Source organism: Clinocottus analis, unplaced genomic scaffold (assembly GCF_023055335.1).
Source record: "Clinocottus analis isolate CAN_PGR_092001 unplaced genomic scaffold, fCliAna1.0.p SCAF_20, whole genome shotgun sequence".
Lineage (NCBI taxonomy): Eukaryota > Metazoa > Chordata > Actinopteri > Perciformes > Cottidae > Clinocottus > Clinocottus analis.
In genome coordinates this window covers 13,499,404-13,518,625 of record NW_027175932.1, presented here as the reverse complement: position 1 = coordinate 13,518,625, position 19,222 = coordinate 13,499,404, and the positions used below count along the sequence as shown (strand labels likewise).

Below are 19,222 nucleotides of genomic sequence, written 5' to 3'. Positions count from 1 at the left end.
TTAAATGAGAACATTTAAATCAGTTTAGAACATTACAATACTATATTTTCCCATTACAAGTGTGGGGTTGAGAGGAGAGGCATTGGGCGGTTCCTTCTACAACATGAAGAGTCTCCTCTATTTCCTCCTTTTTCAAAACCCCAAGTTGTGTAAAAACTTTCATGATTAGAGATAATTTCGGTCACATCTGTCTTCATGAATAATGTTCTGCATCATCATAATAAACCATCTTCATGATCAACACGACGCACTCAGATATTGTTCCAAACACTTTATTGCAGCTGTACACGCTCATAGTAAGTCACGATGGCCTTGGTGACGCTCATTGAGAGCACGGTTACTCCCAAAAAGCCGATCAGTCCGGCCACAGTAGCGATCACAGTCCCTGCAGAGAGGGACACTGTTCAGTAACGTCAGACTGCACCTGAACGCCTCACAGAACTGCGTTAGGGAACAAGACGTTTCAAACTAAAAGCTATGAGAGGTATTTCAGGGGTCATCAGTATATACATTAATTGCCAAAAAGATACATTAAAAAAAAAGAAGCATTATTTGTATTGTAAAAATTGTACCATACAAAACATTAAATAACAAAAGTATAGCTACAGAAGCAGGGTGATGCGATCATGTGACTGAGCGTGTGCTGTGTCCTCGACATGAACTCACAGTCAGACGGGGTCCCTCCAGACGTCCTCCTGCTGCTGAGGACCACCAGAGGTCCAGCAGACACAACAGCAGCTCGGCTCCCCTCTCTGCCCGGCCAGTTCACGGACCTCTTGCGGCGCCGCTGACTGCTGCAAGTCTAATGCAAAAGTAGTGCTCAGTTGGTGACTCTCACTCCTCAGCTCAACTGGTATCATTGTGAGGATATGATGCCCTGTCACAGTTACCCAACAGGTGGTTGAAGAGCTCCACCTTGACCAACAGTAAATTGTTTCTTACAAATGAATGCGCAAGTCAACTATCAAATAATGAACGATGTAACAGTACAGACGCAGTATCCGTCTTATGAGTATTTCTACCTGTTGTGCTGATGCTGCACATTTTGGGAACACGACTTCATACTTTCACTTCACATTGCAGTATTGGTACTTCCACCACTGATCAAAGCTTCAAGTCAGGGAAGAAAATAAACAGTCTGACTTGATTGGCTGCAGCCTTTAATTCTAACTGCTTTCAACCAGTGCGCATCTGTTCTGCTGGAAGGTCGCTTTAAAAAGACGCCTTTAAAGATAGCAGCGCCTGCATCAACGCCAAAGGGGAATCAGCATTTGGGCCGAGGAAGGTGACCATTAGATGGCAAAGACCATTAGCTAGACCGGACAAGTAACTGCAAGAGCTGAAACGGTGTCAACATGTAATTGGTCGTAAACATTCGCCGGTCGTCCTCGGCTCCTCCCCCTCACCTTGGTGCAGTCCTCGTCATGGCCACAGACGTTGGCCTGGCAGTGAATGTAGACGGGCAGCCCTTTGGGCATCGTGAACATCTGAAGGGAAAATCTGCTCATCTGTGCCCGGCCGTTAACGGAGAGCCAGTGGAACGTGTCGTCGACGGCGCAGCTGGGGACGAGAGGACGGCGTTCAGTATCGCGGTCACGCAACGCAGGTTCAGATGTATAAAAATATTAATAACTGCGTCAATAAAGAAAAGCAAGAACTCGTCTACGCACTGAACTGAGAGATATATCCTTTCTTATCTTAATAGACAACACTATGTAGCCTGTTTTCTGGTAATTAGAGAAATAGTCAATATGAAATATTAATGTTTTCCATTTAATAAAGAACTCCAGTGCAAAATAATCAGATCCTTTGGAGGAATTTCAAATAGTTTGTGGTCCCGTCTCCACCCACCCGTCCTGGAGAAGAACCCCCTGGACGGCGTCCTGTGGGTCGGCGCTCTCGGTGGCCCAGCAGGACTCCACCTGCAGCAGCACGTCGGAGGCGAAGGAGTTGTTGGTCTGCAGCGTCACCTGGAAGAACAGCGTGTCCTCCAGCTCCATGGTTACTGCACCCCTGTAGCTGGAGGCGAAGGACTCGTCGGTGTGCAGGGTCATGGTCAGGCCCAGCCGCAGTGAAGAGTTGAACTCCATCAGGGACATGGAGGAGAGCCTGCGGCGACAAGGAGAGACGCATTGCCGTGTTTCTGTCCCTCGGACACTCACAATGTCTTCTTTCACAACAGGAGGCGCTCGTCTCACCAGTCCGTGTCCACGCTGACTTGAGCGTTGCGAACATAATGCCGCGGGTAGACGCACCGCCAGACGAACTTCAGATCCGACCGGCTGATGATTCGCCCTCTGGTCAAGGTCACAGTCAGAGTGTTTTGCAGTTGGATGTGAGTTTTGTTCACCTGGACACGGACACACACGGACACACTGTTAAGGTTATAGACGGAGACAACTGGCCTCTGCTTCAGAAGTCTTTTACAGTTTCAGCACTTTGACCACCCAGATATGTTATGGGATGGCAAACTGCCTCAGATATGCATTCCTACCTCGAGAAAGGATTAGAGTTCTTCATACTGAACTTCAAAAGCATAACGTCTCCACCACAGAGAGCAATACTATAGGTCACATTTATTTATTTAATGGTTTCTATTGTTGGTGGTTAAAATAATAATTATAATTGATGCCGTGTCTAATTTTCTCTGGAGGCCCGACTCATTATCTGCAGATTATGAAACATGTAGTTTGCCCAAGGCCACTCCGTAACCATACCTGGTATGTGAGAATAAGCCTTTGTGGCTGTGCGGCTTCTCCATTACAGACGACTCAAGGTTCTTGTCATCGCTTTTTATTACTTCAAGTAGTCAGTGCTCCGCCAGTCACTCACCCGCCTCTGAGTTCCACATTCGGAGGCTTTTCGTGAGGTGTGGAAGTAGTAGAACATCTCGTTCTCCCGCACAGAGCACCGGCCGTCGTTCAGCCTCACGTCCACCTCTCCCCAGTCCACCTCTCCCCCGATGGAAGACGCCAGGTAGGGCTTTGCTATTCCACCGGTCACCACTTTACCCAGACACTGGCTGAAAAAGCCCTTTTCTGTCAGAGTCAAAGAAACACAGTTGTTGATGAGGATCATACAGAAGTTGAAATGTGTGTTGTGTTCACAAAGCAACAGCAGAACCGTATACTGTACTGCACAACAAAGCCGCAGGGGAAGCAGCTTAACGTGCAGTTCCTCTGGTGTCCACCAGGTGCTGGTTTATAGAGGACACTGTTTCTTGAGAGAGAAGTTGGGGCCTTCAAGTCACGTCTAAACAAAGTCAAATACTTCTTAGCATTTGAATAATCCTAATTCAATTACTGTTATGCATCTCTGTGGCGGTAGGGGCGCGTCAGGAGGATCAGAGCGGCCTGTTTAACATCCTGGTATTCATTACAAGTCGTCAGACATGGATTTCTTATCGGGCCTAACGGGAACAGGCCCGAAGGCCTTCACCTATAAAATGACCAGAACCAACGAAGAAGAGACCCAAAGTTACCACAATGAAACAAAAAACTACTAAAAGCCTATAAAAGAGACCACTCTAACAAGTTGTAGGGGCCTATTGTCTCATAACACTCCTGTGCATGTCGTTCCCTATCGCATCTTGTCATCTTCAGATTGTCACTAGCCAAGTAAAAAAAAAAAAAAAGACATAAAATGTCACCAGAATAACAGAATATTTCAGGGACAAATGGGAGTTATTTGTAGGACACCTAATAAATCCTTCCATTAAATTAATATAGATTGAACAGGATGTCGCCCGGCTAAAAAGGCTGCATGCGTTTCATTGGTTGAGAGGAGCAACATGAAAGCGTACGGATGCAGACTGGAGGGGCGGCGGTGGGAGTCTTGATGACGGCGCTCACGTCGTAGTAGCCGTGATGGCACACGCAGGCGAAGGAGCCCAGAGTGTTGATGCACAGAGCGTGAGCAGGACACGGCGTTCGCTCGGGGGAGGCACACAGGTCCGGACCTGCAAACAGTCGAGGCGCTTAGATGAAAGTAAAGCGTTTTAGTTTGAAAGACGATCACAGACTTGAACCAGTCGAGCCGGTTGTTGGCCGTCGCCTACCGTTCCAGCGAATGACCCCGTCTGTGACCGTTATCTTGTCCATGTCCAGGGAGTGAATGTAATCCAGCTGCTCCTCAATTGAAAGGGGCACGTCTGCTTCAGTTTGGGTTGCATCAAAAGACATAAACAGAACCTCTGTTTCATATGGCTCGCCTGCAGACTCAAAGGAGGCTAGCTCCACGCGGGCTGGCTGGTGGAAGCCTTTCAACAGCTCCTGCAGCTGTACAACAGACACACACTAATATTTTTGTTCTGTATATTATTTTTCTGTATAAAAAGGTCTTTACACACATGGGGCATAAAGAATAAACATGAAAATGCAAATAGTTGCTTGCGAATAATTCCTATTCATACTGCCGACGATGAAAATTAGCAGTTGCAGCACTTTTACATGAAAAGGTTTGAATAGATTTGTGCAGGCAGAGGATCAACACCCAGGATCCCACTGACCCGGAGCAGTGCTTCCTGTGAGCTTATTTATTGAGTTTCCTTTGAGAGCTATGCAGTGTATATGCCACAGGATTTTATTGTGAAAGGTCAGAACTAAAAAGGAGCTGATCTGGCCTGCGCTGCCTTTAGGAAGATTTTCAGGAGTAACAACATTTGAAGTCTAGGTTTGTACCTTACAGCCTTCATGTTGTGAGCCTCACACTGACTGCAGTGGATATTTTTGCCCGATGTGACTGGTTGATGCCTTTATTTAGGGTGAAAAAACTCTGAAAATGCATCTCGCCTGGATTTCTTTTGCCACATTTTAGTTGCATTCTGTGTAAAAGTATTCATGGCAAAAACAATAATAATACATATATATACACATTCATAAAACACACACACGCACGCACAAAATGAAAGCTCCTCGGTGTTAAAAGGCCTTTAAGAAAGGCTTCTTGTAGATCTGGAACGTTCTCTCACCTTATCCGTGTAAATCGTCTCTATTTTAGCTCTTAGTTCTGACGCGTCATCGTGTATCTCCTCAGGCAGGGACCAGGGCACGACCATGATGAGGCTGAGCAGAGAGAAATCAAACTGCGGCTCTACAGAACCACACATTTATAAACACACTGGGTTATGCTAATCACGAAAGATAGTTGACAATCATTAAAGTAAATCATAAATCAGTCAAACCACAACCACAGCAGTGGTGTTGGACCAGTGGGACCTCAGACTGACCTTCGTCCAGAGGATGTCCAGCAGCTCTCATACGGTACCCAGAGGAGGAATTGGCTCGCTCCAGCCACAAGCGGGAGCGCTCAGACTCCCAGTGTGCGCCACACTCCTCCCACACTTCGAGGACGTAGGGCTTCCCTTTCTCCAGCCTGGAGAGCCGCAGCTCCGGCTTGGTGGAGCGGCTGCTCAGCACGGTGGTGCCGTTCTCCAGAGACAGCGCGTAGAAAAAGGCCACCGCCGGCTGGTGAGTGGCGTGCGGCCTCCACTGGACGGTGGAGTCGTTGGAGCGATAACGGAGCTCAGACACACCGTGAGGTCCTGGATGCAGACAGTCAACCAAACATGAACAGAGAAAGATGGTGTGTTTATGTTCAACAAATGCGCACACGCACACACGGCACGCACGTGCGTACGCACACAAGCTAAAAAGTGACAAACATCACCTATTGCTAGCTCCTTTGCGAGCTTAAAACACTAAAAGAGTGTTCTAAGACGGAAACAAAGACAACTCCGAGACCGGACCACAACGTGGTAGTGACATGCCAATCATCTTGTAGCCCCGCCCTAAAGCATACCCCGCGTTATGGTCTAAATGACTCTAAATAACCAAACATTTACTAAATGAACATCGTGCTGTATTGAAGAAGACTTGGAACTAGAGATTGACACACACTTTCCGTCTTTCTCTGTGTGATATCGACACCGTGCACATCGTGGCGTCGTCATCAGACGTTACCCGTGTGTGCTGCGACCGCCTTGGTGCTCATGGACACGCCCTCTCCACACAGCGCCTCCACCCGGGCCTGGTACTGTTGGCATGGCAGCAGCCCCCCCACGGTGATGCTGGTGATGAGCGTGATGGCCTGCAGCGCCCCCTCGTGGTAGACTCTGAACATGGAGATGGAGGAGGTGTTCTTCACCTCCCAGCTCAGGGTGTAGTTGTCGGGGCCGAACGCTGTTTGACGCAAGGCCTGGATTCTGGAGTGAGCTGAGGATCAGAGAGGAGAGGGGATTACGTAAAGCACCATCGTTTCTTCTAAACATAAAATCATCTTTCATGGACCTCAGGAGCTGCTTATTGTTATACACCCTCTCAAACATACAGTTTACGATGCTATTCGTGTGCACAATTCAGTCTGTTCTTGCCGCTGCATTGACCAGTTTTCCTCAGGGTGAGTTCATCAACCCTGCGCAGGGCTTACCAGAGTTGCCATCGTTCAGGCGCATCCTGCTGGAGCGGGACTCGATCCCCGCCTGGCAAACCGTCTGCAGGCCAAACTTAACCCTGGTGCAGGGCTGCAGGTCAGACAAGACGAACGCAAAGTGATGCTCCTTTTGCGAAAAGACCACCTCCTCTGTGACGCGGTCGTCACCGTCCAGGTAGAAGACGGTGAGGAGGAAGGAGGAGAACTTGGCAGGGCAGTCCCAGGCCAACGATATGCTGTCGCTGTTCCACAACGTCACCTCAAAGTGCAGCGGCGTGTCTGGGTCTGGTGGGAGGGGCATGAACAATTGGCAAGGCGTTTGAAACCCGGAGCCAATCCCAGTGTCTCCGCTAAGGCCCCAAACCCTGAACCCTCAGGGACTCACTGACGTCATCTGGTAAGTGGTTGAGTGTGAGAGGCTGGAAATAGTTATTAATAATATAATAATATCTGGCTCTTTAGCTGCTTAATGCTCCACTGTGGTCATTATATTAATTGTCTGTCATTAGCTGCTCAAACTTGCTTTAGAACGTTGACCATTAGTAATATTTCATGAAAAATAACATGAATCGTTTGACTCCAGCGTCCACAATGTGAAGATTTCCCGTTTTTCTTGCTCATATATGATAATAAAATTAATATTTCTGTTTGCAACAAATAAATAATAAATAAATTAAATAACAAAAACAACATCTCGAGTTTGGGACACTTGTATCAGATGTTTTCAACTTATTTAAATAATAAATAATCATGAGAAGCAGCCTTATCTCAGTGTTATTGCATTCATAACAAGATTACGTCAATGGGACAAGATGTTGGTGTCACAGGGCATTTTGGTTCATGTTTGTAGTCAGCGTAGTATTGACCAATCACAGAGGAGCAGGCTTTGAGCGCCTGTAGGTAAACAGTCCATGTGGAGGGCATAAGACATGATGCTTTGGCGAGGCCTTACCGGTAATAGTGGAGATGCAGGTGAGGGAGCGAGTGCCTGCGATCTCCACACAGGGCACATAGGAGCTGCAGGCGGCCAGCGCTGTGAAGCGGTAGTGGTTGTTGGTGGTGGTGTCCGTGCTGAGAGTGTTAAAGGAGCCCAGCTCGGTGTAGTACAGGGTCACCTGGTGGCGGCTGCCGACCGCGAGGCCTCTCTCCGGCCAGGAGACCAGCAACATGGAGGGACTCCTGGACTCCAGCTTTAGAGGGAGACGCGAAGTGTGGCCTAGGATGAGCAAAACCAGACTTTCAGTCATACAAAGAAAAAAGACTATAAGGCATTAACTAATAAACAGAAACAATTAACACATTTACTAATGTGTAAGCAGTACAACACAGTTCATCTCACAATGGTCAATAGGTGCTCCTAATATCTTTTTCTAGATATGCTGACTAAACAGATCAACATACATCACCAGCCTTGAACCTGTTAGGCAACATAACCAGAAGGCAGGAGACACCCTACTGATGGCCTTTAATGACCCGTAAAGGAATAGTTTGACATGTTGGAAGTCCGCTTCTTTGCGAGGATCAATATCCGTCTCATGTCTGCCAGTTTAATATAAAACCTGCAGCCGTTAACTTAACATACACTAGGATTATGACTAGCATAAGCATAAACCAACAAAAAGAAAGATGGAAGGCAGATTTTTCTACCTGTGGATATAGCCAGGCCACCCGTTTCCCTACCATTCCCAGTCTATGCTAAACTAACGCTGTCTCCCCAGATTAACATTCCCTCTGATAAACGCAGATAAAAGCATAGTCAAGCCTCAGCCCAAACCAGATAGATTAGCTTCTCTAAAAGAAAAAGGAAAGCCAGGTCGATGTGCAGGTTACAGAACACGAAAACACTTCAAACTCGCACAAACGGATAATCTCACCAATGGCAAGGAAGAAGCTTTCATCCTGATGGAAGAATAATGTTCCATTTTCACACGCAAACACATCAGTGTGACTCATCAAGTCCAGGAAGCCCTGAAGAAAGAGAGAGGGAGCATCAAAGTAGGCCTGAGAGAGAGGCGCTGCATCTGTAGTTTGATCTGCTCCATCAGAATTACCTTCGTGGCACTTGTTGGTTGCTCGACGGGTTTCTGCCGGCCTCGGACTTCAGTGTGCTGAGTACCTTTGATGAACACATACAATCAAATACGTCATAACTACTGATTATTAATGGATACAAACAAATAAACCTAATGCCAAGTTAAAAGATGCTTACGCGGGGTAATTCTAAAAGTCCATGTCTGAACAGAGCCTCCATGCTCAAGGGTCAGCTTGTTTTCTACAGCTGGGGACACCGTCAGGGAGGTACCTTTGCCCACCTTCTTGATGGATATAAGTGCCGTATCGTTGAGCCATACATTTACCTTCTGCCTAAAGAGATAGGAAACAGTGAAGCCTTGGTACAATCCCATTGTCCCTCTCTGAAAAAAGGTCATTCCAAAATCCTATCTATGGATCTGTTCATCACCACATGGACACACCTTGTAAACATAGTTCTCCATCCCCTTACCAGCCACTGTTTTTTTTTTTATATCCATCTGATACATTAGGTCTGCTTGTTCAAGGTGCACCTTCTGGCCAAAAGTATGTGGACATACACCATACTGTGCTTTGGGTGTGAGGCTCAGCAGGGGTCCTTATTTCTCTTCTCTTAATGTAATAGCAAACAATGATACTCCAGACAATTGTTTGCTTCCACCTTTGTGGAAGTCCATTTGCAGTTTAAGCAGGACAAAGCTCTTAAGATGGAGACCCATAAAGAAATAGTGTGGAAGAACTTGACTTACACACACAACCCGTTCCCGGGCTCCAAAACCTGGCAGACAACCGTCCAAGAGGAGCCGAGACTGTTAAGGCTGAAAATTAGTTGATGGTTTTGGCATGTTCAACAGTTCAGGTGTCCACATACCTTTGGCCACCTCCAAACAAATATAAATAACAAATCCGTCTTAAATCTTCATCTAGTTCCATTACAGTTGCAAAACTTAACACTACATGTGTAAATATTGAGTTTATATTGAATTATTGTACGCCGAATTTACCAGGAATACATACCGATTCATAAAATATCTCAAGTAATGTTACATAACATGTCCAGACTCGCCAATTAGGAGAGAAACAAAACATCGTGTTTTTGTAAATGCAGTTTGGCGTGAGGTTATGTGAAGCGCTGAAGACTACACGTGTCCACAGCGCGCTTACCTTTCCAGAGCATCACCCTGACTCAACCAGCAGATGGAGAAGGAAATGTCGTCGCAACGTCCTGCAGGAAAAATACAGTCAAATATCTCCAAATGGAGCAGAGTCTGCTTCATGTAAAGTCAGCCGTTACTCACCAAACGAGATAGTATGAGGCACCAGGATGAAAATAATGAACCACAAGTGAAGGGAGTTCCTGAAAATATTGAAAGCTGGTTAATTAAGTTAACTCTCTGAATCCGAAGGACAAGTGATATCAAACTGAGTTTGGATATTAATTGTATTATATTATTTGTATTTGTCTTACATTGTCTTTGTATTTCCAACGAACGAAAGCTTGTGTTTACTAAAGTGAGCGCGAGCGCTTGGCAGGAAACGTCACAACTCCTAATGAGGGTCAGGTGTGCGCTGCGCTCGCGCACCTGCTCGGATCCGGTCCAGAGGACCTGCAGCCCTTTTGTGTCTTCACGCGCGTGCACGCTTAACTCCACCAGGCGTCTTCCGGTCAACCACTTCGCTGCAGTTTAACTACGACACAACGGAAGAAACTTGAATTATACGTTTTATTATTATTGGCAGACAATGTCCTTGTTAATAATGTTTATACCTGGATCTGCTATACCTGAACAAAAAACAACATCATTTTCAATTTCATTAAATATTCTACAAGAAAGAAAGATAATAAAACAGTATAACAGTGATTCAGACAACTTTATTGATTATAACACACTTCATTTGTTCTATTACTTACATTATGTACAATTACAAAACTAATGTTTTTTTAAACATTGCTGAAGCTATAATTATTTCAAATCCAAGCTAAAGGCTTCTCTTTTTGTCGCTGCCTTTATGAAATGCTATTTTGGAAATTATATTTTGGCTTGTTGCGCACATGGCCCTTTAAAGGACTAATTTTAACTGCATTCATATGTCTTTTTATGATATTTATTTTTCGCTTTGCTTTTATTGTTTTAATGTAAAGCTCTTTGAAATGCCTTGCAGATGTTTGCTATATAAATAAATGTGCCTTGCGTTGTAATTGCAGAATATGAACTCCTCCACAGGTTGTTAAATCTCAAACATTGTCCTTCAAGGCCTCATGAAAAGAAGAGAACTCTGGAGGGCAACGTGATTTAAAAAAATTTAAGTGGCTTATAAATGAATGAGGATCCTGCACAGTGCAAGGAGACTGCAAGCCCTAAAATGAAAGCTTGTTCTGTTGTCCTGTTTTAGTGTGGACATGAGTGAGCTGGTTGCTTGATTTACTTAAGGATTTCATACAGTATTATTATACGCAAGTGAATGTATTCAGTTTCATACGAAAACAGTAAAAAAATAAAACAAAAACAGAATTATGTGACATTATTGTGCTCCCTATCATGACTCCTCAATATTTTTTACTGATATTAATGACTATCAAGTCATGATCAAGTCTTGCATGGGGATACGTGGTTCATCAGGGTTCATCAGGGATCAGAGCTTAGTCCTCCTGTCCACCGCAACCTCCTCAGTATCCAGAAGACGCCCCAGCACGCTGCTGGCCTTCCTCACCAGTTTGTCCAGTCTCCTCCTGTCAGCCGCCGTGACGCTGCTGCTCCAGAAGACTACTCCATAGGAAATGGCTGATGCCACCACAGAGTCATAAAAGGTCTTCAGGAGGGCTCCCTGCACTCCAAAAGACCTTAGAGTCTTCAGCAGAAAGAGTCTGCTCTGTCCCTTTTTGTAGAGTGTGTGTGCGTGGTCAGTTCAGTCCAGTTTATTGTTCAAGTGAACACGCAGGTACTATAAGACTTCACAATCTCAATGTCTAGTCCCTGTATGCTTACCGGTGCCGGAGGAGGGCGTTTACCATGGCGGGAGTCCACCACCAGCTTGTTGGTCTTGCTGGAGTTTATTTTTTCCTTGTACTCCCTGCCATCATCTGCGGAGATGAGGCCGGCGATTGCAGAGTCGTCAGAGAACGTCTGCAGGTGGAAGTCAGCAGAGTTATGTTTGAAGTCTGAAGTTTATATGGAGAAGAGGAATGGAGCTGAAGGTCCTGGAGAAGTCAAAAAACACGACTCTCACAGTGCTTCCAGCCTTTTCCAGATGAGAGAGGCATCTCTGCAGCAGGAAGAAGACGACGTCATCCACCCTGATGCCGGACTGATAGGCAAACTGAAGTGGGTCCTGGGATGAGCTCATCAGCGGGCGACGGTGGCCAAGGACCAGCCTCTCTGGGGTCTTTATCAGCTGGGATGTCAATGCCACCAGCCTGTGACTGTTGAGGTCCTTGCGGTGTGGGGTCTTTGGTACCGGTACCATACAGGATGTCTTATATAGCTGTGGTACTTTCCCCAGCCTCAAGCTCAAGTTGAAGATGTGCGCCGCTATCCCGCACAGCTGGTCTGCACAGGATTTGAGGAGCCTTGAGCTGATGCCAACTGGACCTGTGGCCTTCCTCACGTTGATCCTCCTCAGTTCCTTCCTCACCTGGTTAAGGGACACGCTGGCGGGTGGGGTGCTGTGAGGTGTTGGAGTGGGGGTGGGTTGCTGGTCATAGATGTGCATGAGAGGTGTGAAGGGGAACTGAGTGCTGTAGAAAGGAGGGGTGGGGGATCCACAGGGGGTGCAGATGACGGGGGTTGCAGCAGCAGGGAGGTATCGGTGGGGGGAGGGGTGGGTGGGTGTGACTCTGTGATTACATTAAGCAAAGGGAAGACCACTTGTCCTTTATTAGTGGTCCCGCATCGCAGCATCTGTGTCTACTGGACGTCACTCGGCAATCAGACAGCGCAGCCTTTGTCTGATAGGTCTGATAAAAACAAGCAACCACAGCTAAATTGGAGTCACAAGTATGCACAGTATTTGGAGAGTTTCAGGCTGCCAGACTGTGAGGGAGAAGGGGAGGAGGGAAGCGACTGTTTCTCCCTCTGCTGGACCACAAGTCAAGTCAAGTCATGATCTGAGCAGCAGGTTCTGGGAAAGTTTAAGAGTCATCCAACGCAATATGGAGAGCTGGCAACGTTTGCTGCTGTTGTTAAGTTTGGCGCTGGCCTCCGGAGAGGCGACGAAAGATAATGATGACATCGACCTTGTCAGCTTCTTGAGAACTATCTACCCCGGGCTGCTGGTGAGAAACGAGCCGGTTATTGTCAACAAAGGCAGCGAGATAAACTCCCTCAAGCAGCTGAGGCGCCCTGCGGTCTGCTCAATAACAGAGCGAAGCAAGGTCAAGCCACTCGATCAGGAAACAAACGTGACCCCTGGACCGGTGGTGGTGACCAAAGACGGCCTGATCAAGGGGATTACGGTGGACAGGGCCTATATATTCTATGGGATACCGTATGCAGACCCACCCATCGGGGCTTACCGCTGGAAGCCTCCCAGACCTGTGGGTCCTCGGCCGGGGGTTTACGACGCCTCCTTCCCCAGGGCGTCATGCATGCAGGCCTGCAGCGGACCCTTCTCTGGGGAGTGTCCTTGGATAGTAAGGAACACTAATACTTTTCACTCGTTTGCATGCTGCCATACTATTTCACCTGAGCATGATAAAATGGTCGCATTTGTGTAAAAGGGGACAGTTGTACAAAGGGGACATAAAAGGCCCCTCACGCTCTAAAAACAGATTCAGGTTTCGGAGATATATCAAAGATATTGTGTACATTGTAAATCTGGTTGATGGTGGATAGAACTAAAGAGCCACCAATGTTTTTGAGAGTATGAGCTAAATTATGATGTCATATTAAGACTAAATTCACTTCCAAGATGGCACAAATTCATTCCCATCAAAGTTGCACAAACAGTTTATGACGCAATAGTGTTTCTCTTTCTTCTGTTGTCTGATTTGCTTCCACATTGCACAGGTCACATGCACGGTTACATCATCAATAATGTCTAAAATCATTAGTATTTGCATTAAGGATGATATTGTAGGAGAAATACTGAATCTTTCAATTATTATTGGTTGGCCTAAAAGTAGTCAAATTTAAACATAATCTAAAAAATACTCAACTCAGTGATTAATATATTTACAATGTCTTCCTTTGTAAAAGTTACTCACCATTGATTAGGATGATTTAAAAGGAGCTGTACACTGTTTGTATCTGGTCTTACTTATTAACAAACTGCTATGAAATAGCTAATTTAGGCTTTAATTTATTTAAATGGTGTGATTACAAGGCTAGCAGTGTGGAAGTGGAGGGTCGGGCGGGGTGGGGGGGACATGTTGGAATAATGTCAGAATAGATTTTTTGCTCCATATAACTAACTAAAAATCCTAACTTTCAAAGAAGGATTTTTTTGTCAGATTGTCACACCACAACTATAAAGTGCATTACTAATCATTCATTTCATATTGTTGGGTTAGCAGGCTAGCTTAAAAGCTAGCTAAAAAGCTAACAAGCCAGTTATCTATGTGGAGTTTGAATGGGAAAGCTGAATTGTGTATTCTCAGCTGGTGACTAAATGCTAGACTTCATATTAGTCATCTCACCGACCACTTCACCCAGCTTCTGCCAAATGCTACTGAGCCAAATATCTACTGACTTCTGGTGCTTGGAGCATGTCTATTGCCTCCACACGGCTCTCAACATGGCGACGACTGAGCCAGCGACTTGCAGCTAACAGTGCAAACAAAGGCACTGGCGCTGACAGCCCTCAGTGTCCTCCTGAGGTTTGCTGGAGGATGAGTGCTACGCTTCCCTGACCGACCACCAGCGTTATCAGCTGCAACTGCCTTATGACAGCAGTGCAGGGCGGCGGCCATGAGCTAGCAAGTGACATGCACTGACAGTAACGCACGGCTAGCTTAGCTATGTAAACACAGCAAAAAGTGGTTTGCTGCCAGGTTAATGCGCTGGAAGTCCTTCCAAGAACCAGTCATTTGAAAATTGACATCATAATCAAGGAATATAATTAAAGCCTTCCAGAACAGCAAGTTATGGCTAGCGCTAAATACAATGTTGAAAATAATATTTTCTCTAATGTCCCAAAAAGGTCAGCGAGGACTGCCTCTACCTCAACGTCTTCGTCCCTCTGGACGTGGACTTCAGCTCCTCGCTGGGGGCCCTGCTGCCCGTCATGGTGTGGATCCATGGTGGGGATTTCATCGCCGGCTCTGCTTCCAAGCCGCTGTACGACGGACGCTTCATCAGTAACTCCACCCGCACCGTGGTCGTGAGCCTGGAGTACCGACTGGGTATGAAAGTGTGCTGCTATTTCACATTTATTTGACCTATTCCACTGTAACACATGTGTTAGCGTAGGGGAAAACATTGTTACATAGTCACTTAACAATGGCATTACTGTCACATTTCAATATGTACAGGCATCTAAGTAAAGTCTATGTATAATACACAAAAAATGTTGGTATCTGTGTATTTCTGTACTTTTCTAAATTGTACTGTATTGCAGGGATACAGGAGGGATGACCTGAAGCTGTGGCCTAATAAAGGCAACCAGCAGGCATCTCGTGGTAGACATCAGTTAAAATTAGGGAGTGCTTTGTGGAGAGCATGTGTTTGTGTGTGTGTCTGTGTGCATGTTATCTTATATGAGCAAGACTGTTGCCGAAAACAAGAGCAGACACACGTGGACGGTGACTCGGATCTCAGAGAAAATGAACATCTTGCTGGATTCAATTATGTCTGATCATGTGATTTGACTTTGAAAGGGGCTTTTGGGTTCCTCGTGTCGGGCAAAGACCCCCACTCCTCAGCCGCAGGGAATTATGGGATCTTGGATCAGCAGGCGGCTCTTCTTTGGGTCCAGCAGAACATTGCAGTGTTTGGCGGTGATCCCAGCAAGGCAAGCAAGCTAGAACACACTCACACTCACACACACACACACACACACACACACACAAACACACACTTTCTAGTCATTATACAACGGGGTTGCTCGATGGAATGTGAACTGTGAACTGAGTCCTGTTTTGTGACACAACAGAACACAAAAACACACAAAAACTAAAAGCGTATCGTATGTGGCGGCTGGAGGGTGACTTAAGGAGTCTCACAGTCAGATGAAAGAAGCTGTTCTGAAGTCTGCTGCCACGGCAGATGGTACTTCTGTCAGCCTCTGATGATCAGCTCTAATTATCCTAAGAACCTTAAACCCGAAATCATGTTTCTTCCGTGTTTCTTTTCCATTCATAATCTGCCTTCAAACATTAATTTAAATGTGTGGATTTAGTTTTCATTTTAAAGGGCTACTTTGGCATTTTTCCACCTGGACCCTATTTCAAAATGCTTATGTGTCCAAGTGACTGATGGGGACAACAATTTTTTAAACTGGTCCAGTACTGAGGGAGACGAGGGAGACGGCTGCAGCTGGCAGACGCTTAAGGGGCTGTAAAGTAATCATATCGGAGAAATCTGGCTCCATCAATCTAAATCAATCCAACGTACGTCCACTCAAAGTGCTTGTTGTTGCCACTGGCATGCGCCAATTATTATTCTGAGTGACTGACAACATCTTGGAAAGAATCTCGCCCAAGGGCGCAACAGGTAGAGGAGGGGGAACCGGCTGACCCCGATGAAGCCCACACATGCTGTGATGAGCGGGACGTACGCTGCTGCCCGACATTCTGATTTCAGACTTCTCCTTGGGTGGGACGTGGTTAGACAACAACAGACAAGACGAGCGCAGTGTGAGGAAAAGTGTTTTATTTCTCTGTGGGGTTCTTCTCCACAATGTTGTCAGACACTGATAATACCAATCGGAGCCCGTCAGGAGCCAAAGGCACTTTTAATGGACGTGACCCTTGGACACCTTACCCTTTAACAGTGAGAGCTACTTCTTGTTGTGAACATACAAATCTGCTTCTATTCTGTGTTCTGTCAGGTGACAATATTTGGGGAGAGTGCAGGTGCTCAGTCCGTGAGTCTTCACCTGATGACGCAGAGCAGCAAGCCCCTGTTCAAGCAGGCCGTCCTGCAGAGCCTGCCCTTCTCCATCCCCCTGAAGAGCAGGTGAGGAACCGGCGGCTGACAGCTGACTCTGCTTGCTGACGAGAGCCCGGGCTGAGCCTATTTCTCCGTGTGATTTGTATTTGTCCGCGTCTCTCTCTCTCCTAGACACGACGCCCTGAAGCTGGGGAAAGAGTTCGCCAAACAGACCAACTGCTCCGTGAGCGACCTCGTCTGCCTGCTGTCTCTCGCTCCGCAGGTCGTCCTGGCCGCCCAGATGAAAACAAGTAGGGCGCCGCGAACACCGGCCTACACTCGCTAGATTTAGAGAGCGACGCGCTCGGGCTGCCCACGCAGTTACATAAGACGGCAGGATGTGGAGTGTGGTTTATCTGAGAGAGATGATGAAAAAACATTTTTTTTATCCTGAGCGGAAGCATATTGGAAAACAGAAGCCTAAAAAACGGAGGAGTAGTGGGCCTCTGAAGGGGCAATTAGAGGGACTTTACCGCCTCGCAGCACCAAATGACTGTAATATGTCTGCGGGGCTGTCAGGGTTATTGATCAGCATCACTGACTGTGTGATTAGGTCATCAGCTGCTATTTTCTGCCTCTCTGAACTCACTTCCAGGCCCAGATATCTGGAACAAAAACACATCTGTTACATGACAGCTATGATTTTTTTTTCTAGTCATCCTTTATCGAGCCAGGGAAAAAGATAAAAGATACGAGACTGGAAGCAGAAGCAGTTTTACACAAAAACAATTTCACATGTAAGAACACATGGAAGCCCAATCTGGCACAAAAAACACTTTTATCTCATAATTTCGACTTTTTATCTCATATATATGACTTTCTATCTCATAGTAATGACTTTTCATTTCATAATTATGACTTTTTTATCTCATAATTATGACTTTTCCCAGAATCCCATTAGTAGATGTAGTGCTACATCGCTGTAAGTAGGTCGTTGCTGAACAATGTCTCAGCAACAAGTGTGTTTTCCTGCATGAGTGAGACCACGAGCAGAATCCAGGCACCGGGGTGCATGCATGTAAATCATGGTGTCTTAGGATCATTACTGCTGTTGTTGACAAACCTCGGGGCGGACGGTGTGTGCTTTTGATCTCAGGTTCAAAGGTCGTGAACCCGTTCAGGTTCCTGGAGGTCTTTGAGACGTGGGGTCCGTTTATCGACGGGGAGCTGATAAAAGAGCAAGCTGTCACCGCCTTCCAGAAGGGCCACTGGCAGAAAGAGAAGCCGGTGCTGCTGGGTAAAAGACACACACACACACACACACGCACACACACACACGCACACACACAAATATACAGTACCGTTTGTCCCCAGTGAAACAGAAATATTATATCAATATTTCCCCAGTGAAGCAGAATATTCGAGCTGTGCTCTAAATTTTAGAGGCGGTACGTTTACATTTGCACCGTGATCTTTTCTACGGCTGCTTAGACCGTGAACAGAAACTAATATTTAGCTGTTTCTGCCTGTTTAAACTTTACTTAGTTATAGATGTTCACACAACAGTGTGTTATTATAAGTGGGCAATGCACTGTATTAGAGGTCAGAGTAATTTAACTAATTTAAATTAGGGGGCAGCAGATACAGAAATACTTTGTGTACTAAGTTGGCTCTTACTTTGATACAAATGTATTTCCATTTACTATTTACTTTTTGGAAAGCTCTACAGTTATAAACCTTTATCCTCTCTCTCATCCTCATCCAAATTCCCATGAACATCAGGGTTCATGCTGGCAGCACTGTGGACTACCTTTGGGTCTCATTAACACACTTTTCCTCAAGATAACAGCAAACACAACCAACCTGAAGGCAAAGTGCTGCTTTAGAGGGAACCAACTAGTGTGAATCAACATTTCTTGTTGCTGTCAAGCCGCCCACAGTCTTCACGCCGTATGACTGTCAGACCACAGAAAGATGTCGACCAATGACGAAAAGGCCACGGCAACATGGAGGTCTGCCTGTTAGTGCTGACTGACGCTCTGCTCCCCGTCCTACAGGTACGACCTCAGAGGAGGGGGTGATCTTTGTGTACGGCGTCTTCAAGAAGCCGGTCTCCGCCTTGGAGAGCGCCGTGTACGTCGCCGCCATCTTTAAGCAACACGCGCTGCGCATCCTGCACAGGTACCTGCCCCTGTACCGGGACGCCGACCGCAGGGACATGCTCGCTCAGGTAAGAGGAGTCTTCTCATCTTCAGCACTGTTGCTGACATTTGTGATGTATAGTCCCGACACGTTGTCACTCCCAACTCGCCACTTGTTCAGTGGCCACACCCCTCAGACCATGTTACATGGTGTGACATGCGCAGTGTCTTTTCAAAATAAACCTTTGTGTTCAACTTAGTTACCTTTCAATACATACAGAGTCTTTTCAAAATATAATTCCAGCTTAGGTTTCTTAGTGTTTAGGTTACTTTGGTCAGGTTGAGGCAACACAACTACGTGGTTAGGCTTCGGAAGAGTTCAAATAAGTACGCTTGTTATATAACTTGCATATATTGAGAGTGCAATAGTTAAGTATTGAAGTTAGCTCACGTTACAAAAGTAAGGTAAAATGAGTCAAAACCTTTGATTCCACACGGGCCACAAACAGCCTCCTGGGTGAAAGTCCTGTTTGCGTGAGTCTTGCCATTGTTAGTCAGAGAAACTGATGCAGTGAACATCAGTTTCTCTAACAA

The 19,222-nt window shown here is 46.1% G+C and overlaps 2 protein-coding genes across 2 annotated transcripts in view; one reads left to right on the top strand and one right to left on the bottom strand.

The window, feature by feature from the left end:
* Window positions 1-272: 272 nt before the first annotated feature.
* On the bottom strand, window positions 273-9,811 carry LOC137791844 (uncharacterized). The gene is made up of 18 exons (XM_068587036.1): window positions 9,759-9,811; window positions 9,625-9,685; window positions 8,639-8,793; window positions 8,481-8,545; window positions 8,304-8,397; window positions 7,382-7,645; window positions 6,427-6,714; window positions 5,961-6,212; window positions 5,228-5,542; window positions 4,970-5,091; window positions 4,058-4,277; window positions 3,803-3,958; window positions 2,833-3,038; window positions 2,199-2,350; window positions 1,852-2,109; window positions 1,407-1,560; window positions 667-802; window positions 273-385 (listed from the first exon to the last, which is right to left on the bottom strand). Exons 5-18 carry the CDS (start codon window positions 8,380-8,382, stop codon window positions 273-275), a joined length of 2,715 nt encoding a protein of 904 aa, XP_068443137.1. The 5' UTR covers window positions 8,383-8,397; window positions 8,481-8,545; window positions 8,639-8,793; window positions 9,625-9,685; window positions 9,759-9,811.
* Window positions 9,812-12,501: 2,690 nt separating this feature from the next.
* LOC137791625 (cAMP-regulated D2 protein) overlaps window positions 12,502-19,222 on the top strand; it is a 13,790-nt gene continuing 7,069 nt past the window's right edge. Inside the window, exons 1-7 of the mRNA XM_068586712.1 lie at window positions 12,502-13,090; window positions 14,599-14,800; window positions 15,275-15,408; window positions 16,447-16,574; window positions 16,680-16,798; window positions 17,644-17,784; window positions 18,545-18,717. Coding sequence (XP_068442813.1) covers window positions 12,611-13,090; window positions 14,599-14,800; window positions 15,275-15,408; window positions 16,447-16,574; window positions 16,680-16,798; window positions 17,644-17,784; window positions 18,545-18,717 — 1,377 coding nt within the window. The 5' untranslated portion in view covers window positions 12,502-12,610. The remainder of the gene's footprint in view (window positions 13,091-14,598; window positions 14,801-15,274; window positions 15,409-16,446; window positions 16,575-16,679; window positions 16,799-17,643; window positions 17,785-18,544; window positions 18,718-19,222) is intronic.

Excerpts from the sequence above, each read along its gene's own strand:
- LOC137791844 (XM_068587036.1), bottom strand. The coding sequence starts at position 8,382 with ATGAGTCACACTGATGTGTTTGCGTGTGAAAATGGAACATTATTCTTC. Across the intron at positions 4,278-4,969 it reads AGACGATTTACACGGATAAG|CTGCAGGAGCTGTTGAAAGG; the intron begins GTGAGAGAACGT and ends TCTGTTGTACAG. Across the intron at positions 3,959-4,057 it reads CGGGGTCATTCGCTGGAACG|GTCCGGACCTGTGTGCCTCC; the intron begins GTAGGCGACGGC and ends GACTGTTTGCAG.